The sequence below is a fragment of the Ochotona curzoniae genome, unplaced genomic scaffold, assembly GCF_017591425.1.
Source record: "Ochotona curzoniae isolate NIBS_2020 unplaced genomic scaffold, NIBS_Ocur_1.0 contig_520, whole genome shotgun sequence".
NCBI classification, from domain to species: domain Eukaryota; kingdom Metazoa; phylum Chordata; class Mammalia; order Lagomorpha; family Ochotonidae; genus Ochotona; species Ochotona curzoniae.
In genome coordinates this window covers 1315761-1338480 of record NW_024466457.1, presented here as the reverse complement: position 1 = coordinate 1338480, position 22720 = coordinate 1315761, and the positions used below count along the sequence as shown (strand labels likewise).

The following is a 22720-nucleotide window of genomic DNA, read 5'->3' as shown; positions in this document are numbered from 1 at the left end:
ATTTGGCTGTGTAGGGAATGAACCAACAGTTGGAGGACCAACCTTTCTGTTTCTCATTTTCTCTGTAAAATTTGCCTTTAAAATAAAAATAAATAAATCTTTAAAATAAATGTTAAAAATAAATAATAAACTACCCCTGAGCAGTAAATATCAGTCCCTGTTGGGTTGTTTTGAAGGAGGCAGAAAGAAGCCTACAGGAGGCTGACCATTCGGCACAATAGTCAGAACACTCTGGGGTGTTACAACCCATACTAGATCCATGGGTTCAAGTCCTGGCTCTACATTCGATCCTGCTATGCACAGCTTCCTGCTATGCACACTCTGGGAGGCAGGATATGATGATTTAAGTTTTGGGTTCCTGTCACCCATGAGAGACCTGGATTGAGCCCCTAACTCCCAACTGTGGCCTGGCCCAGCAGAAACTATTGAGAGCATCTGGACATCAAGCCAGCAGGTGGAAGACCTGGCTCTCTGCCTTTCACGTAAATGAAAAAAAAATTCAAGAAAAAGAAGAAAAGAATACAGAAATGTCCATGTTAACAACCTGATCATAATTATTGATACACATGTTCATTTCCTTTAGATATGCTACAGGAAGATAATTTTAATTAAATGCAAATAAAACTTTTAATATCTTATTAATGCGAATTTGGTACTAAGTTGCTTAAAACGCACTACACTTATTTACTATATTGCTCTATGCATTATTTTTAAAAGGGGCATTATGTGAACACAGTACTTAACTGTAAATCTGTCACTATCTCCAGAGGTTTGCTATCATTTTGTCTTTCAGATATTTTTCCTTGGGGTCAGTGCAATGGCTCAACTGGTTGTTCTTCCTCCTGTAACTGTTCCAGCTGCTCCACTTCCGATCCAGCTCTCTGCTTGTGGCCTGGGAAAGCAGTGGAGGACGGTCCAAAGCCTTGGGAACTTTCACCCATGTGGGAGACCCAGAGGAGGCTCCTAGTTTCTGGCTTTGGATTGGCTCGGCTTCGGCTGTTATGCCCATTTGGGGCATGAACCAGTGGATGGAAGTCTCTCGTTCTCTCTGTCTCTCCTTCTCTCCATAAATCTGCCTTTCAAAAAAAATCGTAAAAAATATATTTTTTTCTCATGAGTAAGCTGAAAAAATACAAATGCTATTTTACAAAGAAGTAAATAAGCAATAAATGTATACAATATTCCAAGAAGTCACTGATCAATGTCAAAACTAGACAAGGCAAAAACCAAACTGGGTACTCTATGTTCTCTTATCACTTGTACAAGCTTTATGAGAGATGCATTCTTCTTATCCTCTTTTTAAAATGTGAGAGGAAGGGAGGGAGAGAGGAGAGGGAGGAGAAGGAAGGCAGGAGAGAGATCTCTATCCTGTGGTTCATCCCCCAACTACATGCAACAGTGGAGGTTGGTCTGGGCTGATGCATGGTGTCAGAGCTGCCACCTAGGCTCCCCAGGAGGTGGCAGGAAGCTGGAGGGAGACACTCAAGCCAGGAATGGGACCCCAGCACTGTAATGAGGAACTCAGGTCAGTTAATGTCCAGCCCTGACCCGCCCAACCTGAGTCTGCTGTCCATTGTTCCACCTTCTCCACTAATAAGGACCAGATCTTGCAGGCGAACCCAAGGACCCGGGCCAGGCGAACCAGAGCCCACCAGAACCCCCACCCCTGGGGCTTGTGGACCTGGCACCTACTGTGCAGGCGGACCCAAAGACACGAGACAGATGATCTTGACCAACAACGGGATCTTAAGAATGGAGAAAAACAATATTCAACAGGAGAAAAAGCAGGACTCTGTTACGTGCTAGAACAATTTATATACACATTTACTAAGAATTATACTAAGCAACGCTCTTTCAGGAGATGGATAAGATGGCTTCGGCTACAAGGAGCTCAGTGTTAAAAATCAAAAAGGAACTATACAGAAATAAAACTTTATGAGAACTATGGGAAGCCGAAGACAAAAGTGATTAAATCTACTGGGAGGAGGCGCGTACGACAGATCTTCCAAAGACAACCAAGCTGAATCTGCCACCAGACACGCCATCTCCCCCATCACCGCCGACTCCCAGCGCACGGGAACAAGGGGCATTCCAGAAAGGTCTCCAGTCCCAGCTAATCTTCCCTTTACTGTTGAGGAGATTGAGATTCAAAAGTCATAAAGTCGGGAGGCTGTGTGGCTTCTCCCCTTATCTTGCCCTTTCCCCTGGATACAGGAACAAGAAAAGGAAAATGTGGAAATAAAGGTCTCATCCATTTTCCCCTGACCTTGGACTCCTCCCACCCTAATCAACTATGTGAACATCATCAAAAATAAAATAAAAAAATACTAGAAGACAAAAAAAAGTCATGAAGTCAGTCACTGACAAATCTAAAATGAGGTTCCAAGTCTCCTGGCCCACTGCCTGCCATTTTCCCATAAACTCATTCTATTTCTTACATTTCTATCTCTATTCCAGTGAATGCTTACATAATACATTGGCTTTTTAAAAAAGAAGCCTAAATTTGGCAGTGCATGGCAAAAACATTTATACCTGCGAATGCTCTTTGAGGCAGTAATCCCACTGTGAGGAGAATTTAACCTAAAGAAATAAGGATGTGCAAAAGTATTTGGTATATAAATGTCACATACAGTACAAAACAGTGAAATAGAGTTTCTTTTAACATGTCTAACTAAAGGAAACTGATCAAATAAACAATGGTGTCATCATTTTATGAAAAAGAACGTTATAAGGATATTGAAGAAAAATTATCAAGTTACTGGGTAGAGGGAAAACTGGGCACAAACCAACAGATTGCTTTTTCTTTTTCATTTTTTAATAATTTAAGATTTATTTATTTTTATTGGAAAGTCAGATATACAGAGAGGAGGAGAGACAGAGAGGAACATCTTCCGTCCAATGATTCACTCCCCAAGTGGCCGCAACGGCCGGAGCTGAGCCAATCCGAAGCCAGGAGCCAGGAACCTCTTCCAGGTCTCCCACACGGGTGCAAGGTCCTAAGAGCTTGGGCCATCCTCGACTGCTTTCCCAGGCCACAGCAGGGAGCTGGATGAGAAGTGGAGTCGCTGGGATTAGAACCGGTGCCCATATGGGATCACAGCACATTCAAGGCAAGGACTTAAACTGCTATGCTCTCACACCAGGCCCATTGTGTGTGCATGTCATTCACAGTTACTTTCAATGTTTATCTTGGGCACTATTTGTAAAACAGCATGTGAAAGGAATGTGAAAACCTGAAAAACACCGTGTTAAATTTTTAAAAAAGATTTATTTATTTTTATTGGAAAGGTAGCTATACAGAGGAGGAGAGACAGAGAGGAAGATCTTCTATCCGCTGATTCACTCCCCAAGTGACCGCAATGACCACTACTGAGCCAATCCGAAGCCAGGAGTTTTTTCAGGTCTCCCATGCAGTGCAGGGTCCCAAGACTTTGGGCTGTCCTCAGCTGCTTTCCCAGACCACAAGCACTGACTGGGAAGTGGGACTGCCGGCACATGAACCAGCACACATATGGGACCCTGATGAGTGTAAAGTGAGGACTTTAGCTGCTAGGCTACCATGCCAGGCTCACTGTGTTAATTCTTTAAAAAGTGAAAACAAGGGCCTGGTATGGCTAAATCCTTGCCTTGCAAGGGCCAGGATCTCCTGCATCAAGATCCCATTATGGGCGCTTGTTTGTATTCCAGCTGCTCTACTTCCCATCCAGCTCCCTGCTTGTGGCCTGGGAGGGCAATGGAGTTCGGCCCAAAGCCTTGGGACCCTGCACCCACGTGGGAGACACAGAACAAGCTCCTGGCTCCTGGCTTTAGCTCAGCTCAGCTCTGGCTATTGTGGCCACCTGGAGGGTCAACCAGCAGATGGAGGATCTTTCTTTGTGTAAATCTGTCTTTCCAATAACAATGAATAAATCTTTGAAAAAAACAAAAGGTGAAAACCAAATCCAAGTTTCTTAGTTTTGTTTTGTTTTTTAAGAATGAACCTAATAAGCACAATAAAGATAGATTGTTCCAGGTAACAAATCATAGCGTTCCAAGGGAAATCTTGCTTCAGTCACGGTGGCTTTTTGCCAACATTAGTGCTACTTGTGTCCTCTCTGTCCTAGCTGCTCAGTATCACGTCTATCAAGACGGCCACGGTTTCTCCAAGTCAGCACATCGGGCATAAGAAACTGACAAGAGGTCTAGAAACACCAGAGGATCTACCAGCTCTTCTCTGATGGAATGTGATAAGAAATAAGTGCAAGTCAGCCAAAGTATGAGTTCACAAATAAAGAGAAAACATTTCCAAGTGTCCCCTTGACTACGTTATCAACAAACACTGTTCTGAATGGCTAATTACCAGACAGCAAAAGGCGTTACCTATACTCAACAGAAACACAAGATAGGAAGGAAACATGTATTAGCATTTGATTAGAGGGCCCGGATTACAGATTTTTGTCTTTTCTAGAGCTATGAAAGCATCTCTCGGCAATACAGTAACACCAACCACCTGCCATCAGCAGGGCATTTTACAACCTGCTAAGTAGGAGCTCCTGGAGTCCTTCACCTTACTGTCACACTCACAATCAACTCAACAGGAGGTGATTGTGCAGGCAAGGCTAGCCAGGTTGTGACACCTGAGGACCTGCCACCTTTCAGCACCAAGAAGCCAGAGCCAAAGCTGTGGCAAAAGGCCAGACAACTCCAGACAACATCCACATATGACCAAGAGCCCTCTTCCTGCTGAGGGAGAGATGCAGGACTTGTGTGGGTTCAATAGCGCTCACACTGTTTATGTATTTTCAAAATCTCATCTACATGTTTTATTATGGGGAAAAAAAGACTTAGACCATAGGGTTAAACAGTGATGAATATGATGCTATATAATAACAAGTAATAATATACATGAAGACACAGAGTCCAATACACCTAAGTGTATAAACACGGAGGAAGGAATTCACACCAATCTCTGCAATGACTACGCTGGTAAAGGAAGTAATCTTAGGGTAAAACGAAGGGAAATTTCACTTTTGGTTTCTGTCTGCACTCTTTCATGACGATGTATTAGTTTTACAATTTGTGAAATAGAAAACGCATGTGTGTACGAACACCCCTTCCCCACGCTGCCCGCTCCCTGAGGCCCAGATGTCTGTACACCACTGTTGCAGCACCCTTCTAGAACAAGGGCAAGCACCTATGATGCAAATGATAGCTGACAACTGTTTTCACCTTCTTGTTTCTAGAGTAGCTCCACTTGGGACCCGTCTAAGAGGTCTTTGCTAGATGTAGGAGACACATTGAAGCGACTCCAAATCACACCTGCTCGGCCTTTTCAGACATGGCTCAGCACTCACCCTCGCACTGCATCTGTTGTGACGTCATTCACAACGTGCCACTAAGGTAGTGTTTTTCTCAATCACTGTGGCCTAGGAAGATTTCAAAACTTTAAGAATCTTTTTTTAAAGGATTTATTAATTTTAAAAAATTAAAGATATTTGGTGCAAAGATTTTTTTTTTTAAGATTTATTTATATTTATTGTAGGGCAAACTTACAGAGAGAGAAGGAGAGACAGTGAGAGAGACATTTTGTCCACTGGTTCACTCCCCAAAAGGTCACAATGGTGGGAGCTGAGCCAATCTGAAGCCAGGAGCCAGGAGCTTCTTCTGGGTCTCCCATGGGGGTGCAGGGTCCCAAGGCTTTGGTTCATCCTCCACTGCTTTCCCAGGCCATAAGCAGGGAACTGGATGGAGAATGGAGCAGCCAGGATACAAACTGGTGTCCATATGTGATGTCAGCACTTGCAGGTGAGGGATTAGCCAGTGAGCTATTGCATCGCCCCCAACTCTACGAACCTGAAGACAGGCTCTGGGTCTAACAATCTCAATAGTCCAGTTAATATTAAGTTCCTGGTGTTTCTCATTTCCTGAAAATTTATTTATGAACCAGGCACATGCCTAGAGCAGAAATGACACTAGCGACTAGATAAACAAGGCTCCTTCCTTACTCAATTTCCATTATGTTTGTGAAGTACAGACATGGAGATAGCACCTGGAATACAGATATATAGTAAGTGATCATAATACAAATTAATAATGCATTAAAGGACACATGGAATTATTAGGACTCAGGGAAGCACGAAGCCAAAGCTTTCTGGACAGAGTGAAATCAAAGCTGTGCCCTGCAGGATGAACAGGAGTTGGATAAAAAGATGGTGAAAATGCACCTTGGCTACAGAGGGAAGAGGCAGGAGCATGGCAAATTGGAGCAACTGAAAACAGCACCAGCTGGCTGGAACCCAGAGCAGGGGAGGGGTCCAGGCTTGGAGAAGAGGCGGGCAGATCTGGCAGCCGCCAGATCACACAGGCCTTGTAAACCACAGAAGGAGTTAAGGGGAGCTGCTAAAGGGTTTGAACCAGTGGAGTGACAGGATTGGACTTGCCTTTTTATAAAAATCACTCCAGTTACAGTGTGGAGAATGGATTAGAGCAGGGCAAGGCTGAAGGCTTAGCAAGCAATTCAGGGAAGAAGTAATGATGTCCTGAAGGAAGACTGGCCGGGCAGATGGAGAGATCTGGACCATTTGGCCAGTGGAGGGAGATGGCAGGACAGTCTGTGCTGTGACATGCTGGAAATGGGGAGTGGGAGGCAAAGAGGGAAGGTCATGGTGGCAGCCACAAGTGTGGCTAGAGCATTTATTGCCAGACAGAAAACGCAGTTAGGGAGGGATAAAGGGCCCGGTGGATTGAGTGGTTCTGACACCACAACAGGATTGTGAGACAGCCAACAGGCCAGGCTGGTAAAACTCGGAGCTCTAAGCTGAGACAGAGAGAGCATCGGTGCTGTTGAAGACAGTAATGGTAGCTATGGGAATGGGTGTGATCACCTTGGGGAAGAATTCTACAGGGAGAAAGACAAAAAGTAGGTCTAGGACGGATGCCTGTGGAGCCCCCAATATTTTCAGTGACACAAATGAGACTGAAACGGGATGGCCAAGGAGGTAAAAGGAAAGCCAGAAAACCTTGGTGAAAGAAGCCAAGTGAAAGGATTTTTTCCAGAAGAAAGGTGAAGAATGCGCTTCCTCCACTCTACAGACAGACTGAGGCTGGCCTTCAACAGCCAGGAACTCTTCCTGATGATGAAAAACATGTGTAGCGATATTTCCCATCACCCCCCAAACTAGAGCCTCCAGCTGTTCCGACCTGCCACTCCTCACACCCACAGCCAATCACTGAACCTCAGTGCCGCCTGCCCAGTCCAGCTCCTCCTACCCCCCGCTGGGCGGCTGCAGCCCAGCAGCCATGCAGATCATCTGGTCTTTCACCTCCTTCTCTGTGGCAATTTTTATTCATACAAAGTAATAATGTAAATCACCCTAACACATTAATTTTAACTACTTTATTCCACTGCTGAGAATTCCCCAATGACTTCCTAGTGTAATTATTTGTTCAAAACATAATCATCCAGCAAATATTTATGTAGGGCAATGCTTCTTTTATGTTAAGATTCAGCTGCTGTTTAATTTTTTGCCTTTTTAAATTTCCAATCCATTACAGACCAATACTTTTGTGAAATACAACATTAACACATTGTAGAAATGTCAAACTGCTATAGAAGTTCGTGTCTGCTTAGTCTCCATGTGCCGTTCACTTATCAGGGCTCCCAGTGTAACAGCAGGCTGCAGCCTTGCACTGGTGTTGATAACACAAGGATTAAAAAGGACGTCACAGCCGTGCTTGGAAGGCTTCTGCAGTGGTGTCAAAGCTGTGTGGTTTTCCACCCAGGGCAGACATTCTGAACTGTCACCTGGAGGGGGAGGAAGTTGCTGTCACAGATTGGATGCGCTGTGACCAGTCATCCTTTTGTGCAGTGAGCAGGCCTCCTCAACCGTGACCCAGCATTAGGAGCACAACACAAGGCGGCAACCACGACGCACGAGAACATCGCTGGATTCCAGGTGTAGACCTGAGTCATCTAGACGTGTCCAACAGGGACAGTACTCACCAATGAAGCCTTCCTGATTGCTAAATAGCAACAACCCAACCCAACTTAACCTAACCTCTTGAATGCAATCTCTTCCTTCTTCCCAATAACAGCTCTGTTGGGTGTGTCTAAGTCATGAACTCTACACCCAGTTTTTGCCAGTCCCTCTGCCCAGCTCAGGGATGCCCTTTTCCTTCCTCCTATTGAAACCACTTAGAACTTAAGGCCTCAGCAAGCTCTGCCTCCACCGTGAAGTATCCTGGAGTCTCTTGAAACTCCTCCAAGACCTACCATCTATACCATTCATTTGATACCTAATCATACCCTGGATTTTGGTATCACTTGTTAGGTTACATTGTTTAACTTTTAGATGATTACTTAGTTTTTAGCACTGCTGTTTCATTTCTAGTTTGACAGTTCACTTAACACAGAACTTCTCTGCCATACCCACAGCAAGCACCTACTTCTTGCCCTATGCTATAACAGGTACCCTAGAACACATGATAGAGTGGTTTAGTTAACTAGGCATTACAGGACCACTTCCAACTCTTTGCGTCTTGTGAACTCACAGCAACCCGAACATACCAGGTTACTAGAAAAGTGGTTTATTTGTAATGCACAGGACAGCAAGTCCCTGTGCTGAATAATTATCTGGCCCAAAATGTCAATGGTGTCCCAATTGAACAACCTCTGGCTAGGCTAAAGGCTGCCTCGGAGAAGCTTCTGAGCTTCCCGTGGGTTTTCTGCCATGGGCTCAGGGAAGACTGCTCAGGTTCAAACTTGAATCTAACACTTAGGAACTCTGGTTTTCAGATAAGTAACTCGACCTTCCTGACATTCAGTTTTCCTGTTCCGTCAGATGAGGACAATACAGCATCTACTTCAGAAGGTTGGCATGAGGTTGAAGCCAAAAAACAAAGCAGTCAATGAGATGGAACACTCTGAGTGGCGAGCTACCGCATCCTCATCCCTGCCAATCTCGGAGGGAAGCAGGAGAAAGTGCCAGGCATGGTCTGTCAGCAGTCCCCGCAGCAGCCTGCGCCATGGCGTGATGGAACAGCCACCACCTGCAGCTCCAGCATCCCACAGGAGCGGCAGCTTGTGTCCTGGCTGCTACACTTCTGATCCAGCACCCTGCCTATGGCATGGGAAAAACAATAGATGATGGTGTAAATGCTTGGGTCCCTGCTACCCATATGGCAGATCCGAAGAAGCTCCTGGTTCCTGGCTTTGGCCTGGCTCAGTGATGACAGTTGCAGTCATTTCGTTTAATGAACCAGTAGACAGAAGATCTCTCTTTCTCTCTCTGTAACTCTTTCAAAAGAAACAGATCTTCAAAAAAAAGTCCTGGTCTCCATGGAGTGATTTCTGAAGACAAGAAAGAAAATGTGTGTGGTTCCTTAGACATCAGACGCATATCGTCAAGTCACCTGCACCCTCTCTTCTCCCCAGCACTGCTCCGGCTGTTGGAAGGGCTAGACACAAAGGCTTCCAGCTTTTGAGAGAAGCCAGATGGCTTTGGCCATTACCATAATGCAGAAAGTACTGGGGGGAAGTACTTCGCTACTTATGAAGGAACTGTGTTTTGCTTTTGTATTTTATTTAAAGATTTATTTATTTGAAAGACAGAGTTACAGGGGCGAAGTGGGGGAAAGACAGCTCTTCCATCTGCTGGTTCACTCCCCAAATGGCCACCAACCAAGTCAGGAACTTTCTCTGGGTTTCCCACATAGGCCCAGGGGCCTGAGTACAGGGGCATACTTCACTATTTTACCAGGCTCTGGATTAGAGGTGGGATGGCCAGGACTCGAACCAGAGACCATAGGAGATGGCAGGTGGCAGCCTCACTCACTTCACCATGGTGCCAGCTCCTCTTCTCTTCTAAGCAGAACGGGACAGACACCTCTGCCTGTCCTCTTTAAGGGAGACCAGCAAAGGTTTAAGCACCCAGGCTCTCGGCTCTGTGCTCTGTTCTTCCACAGCCAAGTTCCCAGGGACTGAACAAAACCAGCGTCCTTTCAATGCTGCAAGCAGACGTATGCTGAGGGAGAAACAGCCCATGACCCTGTCCTTCGCTGCCCTTGACCCTGTCCTTCGCTGCCCTTGACCCTGTCCTTCGCTGCCCTTGACCCTGTCCTTGGCCCATGATTCCATCCTTTCCTGCCCCTGTGACACTCTCCCTCCCTGCCTGTGACCCTGTCCCCCTGTGCCCGTGACACCCTCCCTCCCTGCCCATGACCCTGTCTTTCACTGTCCATTTTTTAAGTTAGATATTAGAAACCCGTTATAGGAAAGCATTCAAATGGAGGTGTAGGAAAGTATAAGCCTCCCCATCCTCCCAGCTTCCCTTCACAGAAGGAAATCCTTTTCAGTTTTCAGTTTAACATGGGCACATATCCACTTTCAGCTCTACCCATCTGTGTCCAACAGGCCTGTCTGCTCCATTTAGAGCTACAATTCGAAGAGCTGCTCTTCTGTGGCCCACGGGGAACGTGCATCACGGTTCCCTCTGGCATCCCCTCCCTGGTGGACACCAGGGCTAACACGAGGACTTCAGCCCTGCAGTGACCCCACCGCTCATTTGACTAGAACTCCAGGAAACTCCACTGGTCACTCTGCGGCCAGCACTGCCTCGCCAAAAGATGAACTTCCGAAAGTCATTCAGAAAAAAGCCATTCCCGAGTTTACACATCGTTTGACTTTTCAAGACACAGGCCTAATGACATGATGTCTGTTCTACATAAATTTAACTTTAAAAAACCAGTGGAAAAAAATAATCCAAGGTAAAAAAAAAAAGTATGTCAACTTCTATAGTCCCCAGGGGTATTTTTAATAAGTTTTATAAATTCTGCTCTAGACACTTTGGAAATCACATGGTCACTATCCTTTTTTCCTTTTACTTAAAAAAATAAAATAAAATAAAACACCACAGCAAACAAACAAAAACTTTCTCATTGTCTTAACCTGAAGTTAAAACGAGCATGTTACTGCTTTCCTTGCATCCAGGTAGCATCTAGAGGCACTTAGTGGCAAATCAGAAGGGAATTTTGCATCTCATTCTGGTGAACAACTGCTTTATTTTCCTCTGTAATAAATTACAGGCAGACTTGAACAGATGTCAGCCTGGCATTCAAAGCCTAAAATATGGCTGAAAAGCAAGTTATGACTAATACAAGGGAAAAGATGAATGTCAGAAAGCTTCATTTTTTTTTTCAAATTTCAGATAAGCTCTTTAGCCTTAGGGTTCCTCTTACAGAGCCCTGGAGTTCGGCTAGATGTCTTAACCCCCATTTACACTGCAATCTCCTCAGGAGTGGGGGTGTGAAAATGCATTTTAAGAGTGTCAGTGTTTATGTTAATCTTAGTGAGAACTCCCTCTCTCCCAAATATGGCATGCACACAGCCCCGGTGCCCTCTCTTCCCCTGGGTTTTATTTGCGCTGTTCTTAGCATGTGAAAGATGTCTGTGTGTGACTGGAGGGCTCCTTATCTACTCAGCAGCTCCGCTGCCCGCTGCAGTTTCACTTGCCCTATCAGAGAACAGTTGCTTTCCTCCTGAATTTCAAAAGAAACTTTTAAAAATACACATTGAAAATGGGCTGAGAGAGGGGAGAGAACTACCTAAGAATGGGGCACAAAACCACAACAAGGGGCGTTCCCAGGCCACAACAAGGTGGCCTGGGCACTGACAGCCCCACAGATGCCCTGCAGAGCGAGTAGCCAGGCCCCTGTGGAGCTGAACTGCTCCCAGGGTCACAATGGGAGTCTCTAGTTAGCTCTAGTTGACTATTCCCCCATGGTTTAGTGAACAGAATTTTTTCTTTTTGTTTTGACATTCACGATTTGGAGATCCCTGTCGGGGATGGTGGCAGGAACTGTGACAACACACGAGTTACAAGGACTGAGGGGAGCCATCATGCATTGAGCCTGACTGCTCTCCACAAACCCGTGGGCAGGTCACCTCTGGACAGAAGTATCCGCTTGGCTGCCATGTGGAGGGAGTGGGTGCTGGACGGCAGTCAGCTGCTGGACTTGCTCACCTCCACCTGTGACTGCTGCCTGGCAAGCTCACACTGCTAGCCTGGGGCTCAGACAAGTCTCGCTTCTGTCGCTGTACAAAGCAAGGCTCCTAGGGAATTCCTGAGCAGACCTCTTGGGCTGCAAGGGCTGCCAGGACGCCGGCGCTCGCACCTGCCAGGTGCTCACAGGCGCCGGCCGCGGGTGCCCGCTAGTGCTTTCACACACTCCCAAACACAGGCCGATAGCTCCACGGGTTCAAACAACGGGAAAAGCAAAAGCCACTTTGAGATCCCCTCCCAAAGGCCTCCTCTGCCTTTACCCCTCCGCCTGGAGAGTCTTTTTGACTCCTATCTCCTTCAAGGACTTCCTGGATTACAATTCCATAAAAATGGAACAAAATAGGCAAGGTGGAGGTTATACACGGGAGATTAATTCAAGGGACGAGCAAACAGGAAGCGCTGTGGCGATCTTGAACTCTGCGACACACACACACACACACACACACACACACACACACGGTGCCCCCTCCCTGGGTGGAGCTATCCAGTCCCCCCCTACATCTTGTGGGCAACATACTCGATGAACAGCAACTGTATTCTTAATTTTAAAAAGATAACATGAAATGGTACGAGCAATAGTCATGAACTACATCGCCTGTCAGGCTCATAAACACAACGGCAGGACAGAATTTGAACCAGTTTTCTTAATTTGAATTGATTTAACCACTCATACCTAGTGCCTGACTGAATCCCAAAACCTCGTACATTTATCTATTTAGTTAACCAAGAATGAGGGGGAAAAGCAGCCAGTTCTGCTCCCGTCTGACTAAGTCAGAGAACACGGGGGGTTCACACCCAGTGGAGCCATACACGTTTATTCATAGTCTGGGCAAGAGCAGCAGCTCAGCTCCCCGCCGCTTAGCCTTTCAGAAGCACCTCCACGTTTTTAGACTCTCCAGGTCCTATTCTGAATGTTTTCAGTCCAGCTCAAGGCCAACCAAGGTAGCTCTACACTGCTTGTCTTTTAATTACATGGGCAAGATGAATTTTGTGATAGAAAAAAAAAAAGCCAAAGGCATGACTTATGAAAAAAAGAGAAGAGCTCATTTTCTAAATAAAATGCTATAAAAATATTTGAAAAGATAAATATATAAAAGGCTCTGTAGAGCAGCACTCAACAAAACTCGCCCTTAGTCAAAAAGCCCAGGAGCAGCACCAGAAAGCTTCCGCCTGTAACTCCCCCAAGGTCAAGGTGGCGGCCAGAGCCGGATTCCGGACTCTGTGTCTGGGCCCCCAGGGCCTGGCTGGTGCACAGGTGGGACCCTGCTATTTCCACAGCAACTGAATCCTCCACCGCGCCTGAGGAGCAGCGGCCCCTGATACTCTAAAGCCAGTGCTTACTGTGCTGTTGTTTCACTGCGTGCTGACTACACTGGATCAACGTGCAAAGAATGCGTACCAGACTCCCACCACCACCACACCGCAGTTCTGAAACCAGGGACAGCATTCCATGAGAATAACACCACAACCATTCTTTTACCTGTTTTCACTCCAACTACCTTTAAACTGTTTTCATATTTAGATTTAAAAAAAAAAAAAACGACCTTACAGAATTACTGTGTCTCAGAAGATGTATCACCAAGACCACGAGCAACCACATTTGTTATGGTTTTCCAAAATAGAAGTCTGCTGTTTTTTTTTATGAACTTGGCCTTTGTATCTTTCAGATAAAAAGTACATTATTGCCATTTCAAGGTGCATAAAACTTAGGTGATGAGGGTCTCTGTCATTTTCTCTTAATCCAACTCCAAACTCGACCTTTACCCGGCGGACAGGTGTGTGCTGCGTCTGTTCTTCATCAGAGCGAGCGACCAGGCAGCAAGGCTACCAAGCACAGGGGGCACAGCCGGGCACGCGGTGCCTGGAGAGCAGCGCCTACCCGACCGTGATTAATACACTTTTATCTCCCAGTAGCAATTTAAAGATAAAGAATGATGGGAGTGGGGGAGTCATATTTTCTTATTCCTTCCATTTTTCCTAGATTCTGTTTTTACACTAATATCTGCCAGAAGCTGTTAGGTTATAAATTCCTTTCTCAGATATTCTGCTGCTTGCATTCCAATCCAGTGCGTGATATGGATATGAAAACGGACAGAATTTCCAGTGGGCAAATACAGTCACGTCACAGAGATGAACTTCTTCAAGAAGAAAATGATAAATGAACAGAGTATTTCTTTGTTTAAAAGATACAAACCGCTCTGCGTATCCCATTTCTGTCTTTTTTGGAGCAAACTGATCTGCCAGGTATCCACGTGCTAGGTGTGAAGAGGCGCTAGTCGGGGACACACGGGTACAAGGCAAAGCCACAGCAGTCGGTCTGCGACCTGGGACTGGCCACTCGTTAGCCGGCAGCATAGGGCAGACCTGCAGTGGCTCTGTGCTACCCAGGAGAAATTACTAAATGTGTTCCCAATATAAGTAAATGAAATGGGGCAATCACAGATTTCATTTCTGTGATTTTTTTTCCATGAAATCAAAATGCAATTTCAGAGGTTCTAATGTTGTGAAGCTCTTTCAAACACATCTACCCTTCAGCTCTGGTGTGTGCGTGCTTCCACGAGTTATGGTAGAAAAGCACTTTGGCAGGTCTGCGGGCACTTCCCTGACCACTGAGAAAACCTCTCCACCGCCCACCCCGCCGTCTGCCACGCCAGGCCAGCGGAGGCTTCTCCCAACTCACCCATCTGCTCCACGATCTCCGGCGGGAACACCCGAGACGCAAACGCTCGTCGGAAGATATCAGAAAACTCCTTGTCCAAACCTCCGATTCCCATTTTCTCAAAGTTCCAGTCGGGATTGATGATGGATTGGCGATTTTCCTTGGTTTTAGCCTTGCCTGCATCAAATAAACACGATCCAGTGTGAAAGAGGACTTCAACAGGCAGGTCAACAGGCAGACACCACGCCCTGGGCCTGGCACCAGCCCCTCAGGACAGCATCCTGGGGGCTCATCTTTCTCCCCGGGAAGTCTGCTGTGTGATTGACTTTGTCCAGACCCCCCCTGAGGACAGCATCACACTTCCAAACGCCTGGCGATGCTACAGTTCATGTGCAAGCAATCCCTGGAGCTTGGTGTCAGTAATCTTCAACACAGCCAAACTAACTTGGCTGACTAGAACAAACAGCAGACCCCCATCTCATGAAAACAATAGGAGTTAGCTGCCAACCATGCAACTGAAGCCCAGCAGTCTCTCAAGACGACCAGAGCACGTTATTTAAAACACACGTCTCACCTCAGTGAAGCTTATAACTGGCTATGGAGCCCTTTGGCCTGTCATGATGCATTGATTGATTTGATGACTTGATTATTTTTCTTCAATTCTATACTAACGTCTAAAATCATTGCAAGGACTTTAATGATGACAAAATTCGTATTTACAAATTCTTTTCACAAGGATAAAATTGATCTAACTTAGAGGTCAGAGTGCCACCTATGGGAATTCAAGAGAACCACTTGTTTCAGACACAAAGAAGTACTCCAGTGCATTCCAGTGTAACAACATAAAGGGGCATGATATAGCTTCCATTAAATTAGCGAGGAAAACATCACATTAACAAGAGTTGATCCCAGATGCTAAAGTTATGGTTAGAGTTTTGGGGAGTAAAGTTACCCTTTAGAAAACTATTCAGAAACACTTTTCTCATACTCTGCTGCCCTCTTGTGGCCATATTCACTGCACGCCAAAACCCACAAATTTATCTTGCATGAAAATGTGTGGGTTATTTGTATTAAAGTTGTACATTTTTGACATAAGACAGCTCAACAAAAGGTGTTCAAAAAATAAAATACTAAAAAGTCACTCCATAAATGTATTGGATCAATAATAGATTATATTATATCTATAAAAATAACATGATGTACGGCATTAAGAATCATTGTAACCTGCTTTTAAAATGCTTGAAACATGTTAATATAATGACAAAACAGTACAAAAATAGAATCAAGTTTTAGGTTGAAAAGTAAAATCAAATTTTAGGCTGCAACTTGTTTTTAATTGAGTGCCTGTCTACATTTTATTTATTGAGTATTTATTGAGTGCCTGGAACATTTTATTTTACGACTAAGGAAAATAAAGGTAATTTAGGTAATTTAGGGAACAAGAAAAAAGACCACATAAAGAAAAGTTGTTGTCTTAAGACACGACGGTGTGCTGCCAACAGGAACCCTCTACTTACTGCTGGGATGGATGGTTAATGACCAAGTCAGAAGTCAGGCACTGCCATTCTGAACCCAAAGCTACAATATTCTAACCTGTGAAACGCAGCGCTAAAGAGCAGGACTGAACTATGAACGTGCTGGGAGGACTGTACCTGCCCGCTCATCACTCGCTCACAGAAGTGATGTGGGCACCTCCATCAACGGAGCAGCCAGGTGAGGAATAAAGGTGACCAATTCTCAAGGTCACGAGAAAACCCGACAGCCTGGAGAGGACCAGAACACAGCAAATGCCAAGCGGGGCCACGAGTAAAATCACAGAACTGAAAACCCACAAAAGGCTGTTCTTTGATGAGGAGCCAGGAAACAAGGTCAATTTCCCAGTTTGGGTTATTATATTAGGACCATTTAAGATGAGCATCTTAACTGAGTGCCCGGCCACATTTTAGAAAGGCTTTTGCTGATCCTCTGTAAGCCTACAATTACTTCAAAATTATAAGAAAAAAAATGGATTTCATTGCTTCTTTTTACTATTGCTCCTACAAAATGAAGAATTACACATGTGTTCATTCTACACCTGCGGGATGATGCTGAGCCAGAGGAAGGCTTTCAGCTGAGCCCTCTGAGACCCCTGATTGTGCAACGCCCCCTCTCTCCTCTCCTCCGTGCAGCAGGGTCACGTGCAGCAACCCAGAAAGGTTCAAATCCCTTAACGCTTACCAATGAGATTGAGTGACGAGTTTTCTGCTTTCTCAAACGCCACTTGGCTGTTCCCAACAACCAGTCCCACTTCAATCTGTGCAGAGAGGCGACAATGAGCAGTCGAACAGACACTTCCCGAGTCCCCAGGCCAACACCGAGGGGAGGCGGGCCTTTCTGTGCAACGCTGATCCTCCAACCCCCACCAGCATCACATCTATCTACTTCAACGAGAACAGTCTTCGACACTCCCGCGTGCGTTATTTTGCACCTCTGTCTCTTCAGTAACATCTTTGTTCTGCATCCTACTAGAATAACAAGTACACACGGAAACTCAACACACTCGCAGACCTGTAAGTACATAATTGTTACCAGCAGTACTGACTACAAAAGCGAGTTCTCCTGCCTACTACTTTATACAAGGAAAAAACGCCAATGAGCAACAAGTTAGGAAAATTATATTAGCCACACAACTAAGTCGCTTTAGATTATCTAATGAAGATGATGAGCAATACACAGACCTTCTGTCTTTTTCCAGTAGCGGGCTCTCCTTTCAGGATGCTGGGGTCCATGGCTTCAATATCCTTCACCAGCAAGCCGAAAAGCTTTTCATTGAAGCTAAACACGAGCTGTGTGGAAAAGAAGGAAAGGAAAAGCCATCATTTCACGATATAGCGGGGCTTCACCCTCAACTCCACACCGCTGTTTTGCAGGTGCAGAAACCAACCTGTCTCCTGTGCCGAGTTCGCCCATCTCCCCAGGCACACGACTCCACCGACTCCCACACTCGTTGAGGGGAACAGAGAACTCGCACTCGGGACCTTGTGCAGCAAACACTCAAGGAGGTTGTATGCTAATACTCATAAATACTATTGCAAACAAATCACGCCTCAGCTTTTCTAGTAAGCATGCTGGAGCTGAACGGGGCAGCTAGCCACAGTATGGGTAGTGCCAGGCGCCAGCCCTGCCCACTTGGAAGTGCCTGCCATAGCGGGCATGGCCAGCCCCTGACTACGCAGCTTCTCATTCATCAGAGGCAAGTCCATCTCAACAAGCGTGGGGGCAAGTGGAATTAAATGACGTGTAATGCAAAAAAGCTCAAGTCCAAGCATAGTAGTTGTTGTTGTTGCTGTTTTTAAATAACATATTCTCCATGAACTTTTCAGACTCTTCGTAGGGAGCACGAGCCAGGCCCTCCCCGGGAAGCAGCAACCCTGCCACGGTCGGCGGCAATCAAGCAGTTACCAACACACCAACCTCTGGTCATTTACTTCTCTGTGTCATGGAGATTCTTCCTTCATGCATTTATTGGTATCTACATATTACTATAGTGTTTAAAATAATTATAAACATAAGAAAACATTTTATATTCAACATTCTTCTAAGCGCTTCCCACTAAGGCCAATGGCAATGGTAAAATCAATGAAGTTTGACTAGGCAACCTGAGGACAGTCATCAGTCAAAAACTGTAGGACCTGGGACTGACACCATGGTAGTAGACGGAGTCTCTGCCTGCAGTGCCAGCATCCCATGTGGGCACCAGCTTGTGCCTCAGCTGCTCCATTTGTAATCCAGTTCCCTGCTTCTAGCTCGGAAAGGTGGTCCTTATACCGCTGCATCCACGTGCAAGAGCCAGAAGCAGCTCCTGCCTTCAGATCAGCCCGGCTGACTGCTGTGGCCATCTGGGGACTAAACCAGTGCATGGAAGAGCTCTTTGCTTCTGTCTCCTTTTCTCTCTGTAACTCTGTCTTTCAAGTAAAATAAATAAATATTTTTTTAAATAAAGGTACTATATCCTTTTCCTGTTGATCAGTAATTCAGTTTCCACTTGCTTTAAGAAGTTAATATGATAAAGCTATAGATCCTTAGCTTTGTTCCCGATTTATGCCATCACACCCACAGCTCTTGTCTCTGCCACTGCTCGCATTCTCCCGAGAGTGGTCAGTAAGCTCTGAGGGTCAGAAGGGCAGAGGTGCCCAGTGTGGATCTGCTGCTTCCGCACTTAGAGGACCCCAGCCAATTTTAGAAACGCGAGAGAGCCCCTCTTCTTTAGAAAATAGGGTTTAAAAATTAAAAGCACATGATTGATGTTAACATATAGTGGACTTCTTGGTGTTCTTTTAAACTGAGTGAATTTAGAAGGTTTTTTTTTTAATGTTTTTATCATTCATTGATGCATTCATCCCCATGGTCTCCACAGAATCCCGCTGCAGCCTTGCCTGAGACCGAGGCAGGGGAAGACAGACAAGGCCTGTTTATCTTTAGGGAAGTAGCAGTGGGTCACACTTTGAAAGCCGCTGCTCTGAAGCTCCGGCTTGTGGGGTCTGCATGATGAGGAGGGTCGAGGAAGGTGCCAAGTGCAAGGGCAACGTCAAAGCAGCAATGAAGGACACAGGAGGTGAGATCTGAGGAGGGGCGCCTCTGCCCGGAAGGTTGAGCAGCACCAAGGAACTGAGCCTAAGCATGAGGCGATCTCAACCAACGATTTCAAAGTGCACGAGCTGAGTTTTGGAAGTTTCCTAAGAACCCTGAAAATATATTTACAGAATTGTCTCAAACATGCAGAGGGAAGAGCTGCTGCGACTGCACATGACATCTGAACGCAAAAGCTCCTTGAGGATTTTTCTGGACTGATTCCTCAGGGCTCAGGAAAAGTATCCTCCTCACGTCTTACCACTCATCTTGGATGTACCTGTTCACAAAGCTCCTGTTTTTAAAAAGTAGAATTAATTTTAGACAACTACAGGGATGAGACATTCTAAAACGTAAAAGTTATGGCTGAAGTTCAAAACCACCTGCTGTCCCACTGAGAAGGCCTGGTTGTTGAACTGTTGGATGAATTCTGCTGCCATCTTGTCCGTGTCGTAAGGGTTGGAGTCGATATTCTTTTTCTGCAGGAAATCGATCTCGATGGTCATTGTGCCAATACATTGCTTGGCTTTGTCAAATGTATACAGGGAGACTAGGAGAAAGGAAGAGAAAGAAGAAAGTACTTTCTAAAACCATAGGGACACCCGACAGTTGCTGTGCTTCCATCACAAGCTTCATGTTGATGGGTCATAATGGAACTCGACCAAACCAGGGCGTCATGTGGTTTCCACCGGAGGGGCACAGGGGTAGGTCAAAAATCCACCAACCCCACAAGAACCTCCTCCTCACCTGCAGTAACCTGAGCAGAGCCACCAGCTTCTCCTCAGCTCCTGTTGGCACTCACCCCGGTACTTTACAGAGGATGCCATGCCCTGCCCACCTGGCCTCTCGTTTACCTTCTCATTTTAGAGAAGACAAATGACAGTCTGAGAAGGTCCAGTGGAGCTGGAGAGCACACTGCTTCCAAACAAGACTTTGGTTTGACACAGAAAGAGTAAGGTGGCAGGTCACAGCACAAGACAGCTGTGAAAAACCACACCGGGGCCGGTGCCGTGGTGCAGCCCGTCAGACGCCACCTGTGATGCAGGCATCCCACCGCTCTCTTTGGACCCGGGTTCCTGTTACTGTGCTTGGAAAGGCAGCAGAGGATGATCCAAGTACTCGGGCCCCTGGAACTCACGGGAGTGACCTAGTGGATGCAGGTCCCTGGGTGCAGTCTGACCCAGCCCTGGCTATTGCAGTCATTTGGGGAGTTGACCAGGAATCAAAGTTCTCCCTTTCCCCAGCATATTAGCAGTGAGATGGATTAAAGTACAGCAGCCAGGGCTGGAACCGACACTCAGATGGGATGCTGGTGACACGAGCAGCACCTTAACGTGCAGTGCCACAATGCTGGCCCTGCATGAACCAACTTTCAAAGAAAAAAATATTACCCTCCCATACACATCAGTTACCCAGAAAAGCCTGTGTAGATTTCTGAATGTATGGTTCCCCAAAAGGGCCACTTGGCGACAGCCAGTGGGGAGAAGCCCGCTGCTGCCTTTCAGTAGGGCTTCCTGCACGCAGCTGGCTCCTTGCTTCCTTCCTGCAGATGGCTGACCTGGAACCTGCCAGTGGTCCCTTCAGGTCTCTTATGCAACACAGTTGAGTTCTGTTACACAACCTCCACCAAGCTAAATCCAGCACGCTGTCCAGCTTTCATCCCTCTAAGCGGCCCCTGCCTGACGCCGCAGGCCTGCAGGCTCTTGCTGCACTGCCGGATGTGCTGCCCGCCGTGCGCCAACTCTGCCCTCAGTCTCCTCGGCTTATGCTTGCTGTGGCTGTTACAGACTGTACAAACAATTAACAACACATGCACTGCTGGAATTTTGACATTCTAGAAATGACATTATAAAACCAAGTTGAAAGCTTTGGGAAAACCTTAAAAAAATTCCTTCAAAAATAGTTAACTAGATATAAGAAAATTAGAGAAGACTGAGGGGAAGACATACAAAACGCCCGAAGCATTCTGCATGCCCAAATGCTTCACAAGGTCTGGGCTCCCCATCCACTTCAAAGAATTCCATGCAGGACTGATAAGCGATGTTCACACACAAAACACGGCAGCAGCTTCCAAACCTCGGATCAAATTCCAGGAAGAGGCCTTCAACCAATCCCCAGTTAACTGCTAGCCCCCACGCCGAGTAACAAAGTATCCTCAGTTCCCACCAGAGCAAGTGATTAAAAAAAAAGGTCAGTTGTCCACACTTGCTTTCAGCAACTAGTCTGATGCTTCTGGGCTTCCTGAGGCCAGCAGACGGCCCCGGGCGAAGCCCAGGCGGCCCTGCAGGGTGGCCTTCCGCCTCCTCACATGACCAGCGTCTGCCGTGCAGACCCCAGCAGCCTGCATGGAACCAGGTTATCCTCAGAGGGATTTAAGCTCTCAGTGCCTTGATTTATTGTGTCAAGGAATCAGGAAAAGTGGCCCAGATGTCCCTACACTTCCTTCACACTCTATTCTAAACATATTTCTTAGAGTCACGTGAACTAAACACATACAAGATTTCCTGTCAATTCTTTGAATCTTTATGTTTTGATATGTTATCCTACAGGCAGACACACACATTTTAAGAGATGGAACACACACTGCAGATCAAGGACTACATTCCCATTGTGGTTGCTGGTTTCAGAATACTCCCAGGTCTCTAACTCTGGGCAGTCTCTTGCTTCTTGAAAGTACAGGCTATGTGCTGAGTAAATCTCACAGGGAGGACAGTTAGCTGTCTCCCTACACTGGAAAATATTCACGCTCTGAAACAGTCATGTTAGGGTGAGTACACTTCAGGTGGCTATAACTTCCAGGTGCCTGAGCATTTCCCTGCAAGAGCCACAAGGAGGCGCACTGAAGCATTATTCACAATATCCAAACACTGACAATGCCGTGCGAAATAGTGAACAGGAGTAGTATGCTCCCAAAGTAGGACACAGTGCAGCAATTTTATAAGTAAAAAACTGCTGCTGCATTTTTAACAAAGATAGGTAGTCTATGAAAATGAAATACTGAGAGAATATATTTTACAAATATGTGTGCGGTATGACACTATTCTGCACATTCAAGACTCAAAAACAACGCCATGTCAAAGTTGATACTGTGTATAATTGAATATACATACATCATTTTGAGAAATTTGAATAAGTCTATTAAAATGTCTTCATTACTAACTGCATTTTTCAAGTACATTTTAATTTCAGGTTAATGTACCAGATAGAGACCTAAGCTTCTGTAGTAGCTCCAGATGCTGTGGACAATACCATGGACAGAGGCACGGGCAGCACCATGGCCAGCACCATGCTTGGTCCCCAGACTGCAAATCCTGAATGCTTACATAGAGAACTCCCATTCCAGAATCCTTAAGCACTCCTCCCTCAAGTCATAAAACACGCTTCTCAACTCATTGAAATGTACACCTTTGGAGAA

The 22720-nt window shown here is 45.9% G+C and overlaps 1 protein-coding gene across 2 annotated transcripts in view; it reads right to left on the bottom strand.

Annotated features, from left to right (window-relative positions):
• The window catches only part of NSF (N-ethylmaleimide sensitive factor, vesicle fusing ATPase), a 137750-nt gene that overhangs the window by 80985 nt on the left and 34045 nt on the right, over nt 1–22720 (bottom strand). For both annotated transcript variants that reach the window (XM_040989297.1, XM_040989298.1), the window contains exons 5-8: nt 19689–19855; nt 17415–17522; nt 16915–16990; nt 14719–14874 (exon numbers count right to left, since the gene is read on the bottom strand). In XM_040989297.1, coding sequence (XP_040845231.1) covers nt 14719–14874; nt 16915–16990; nt 17415–17522; nt 19689–19855 — 507 coding nt within the window. The remainder of the gene's footprint in view (nt 1–14718; nt 14875–16914; nt 16991–17414; nt 17523–19688; nt 19856–22720) is intronic.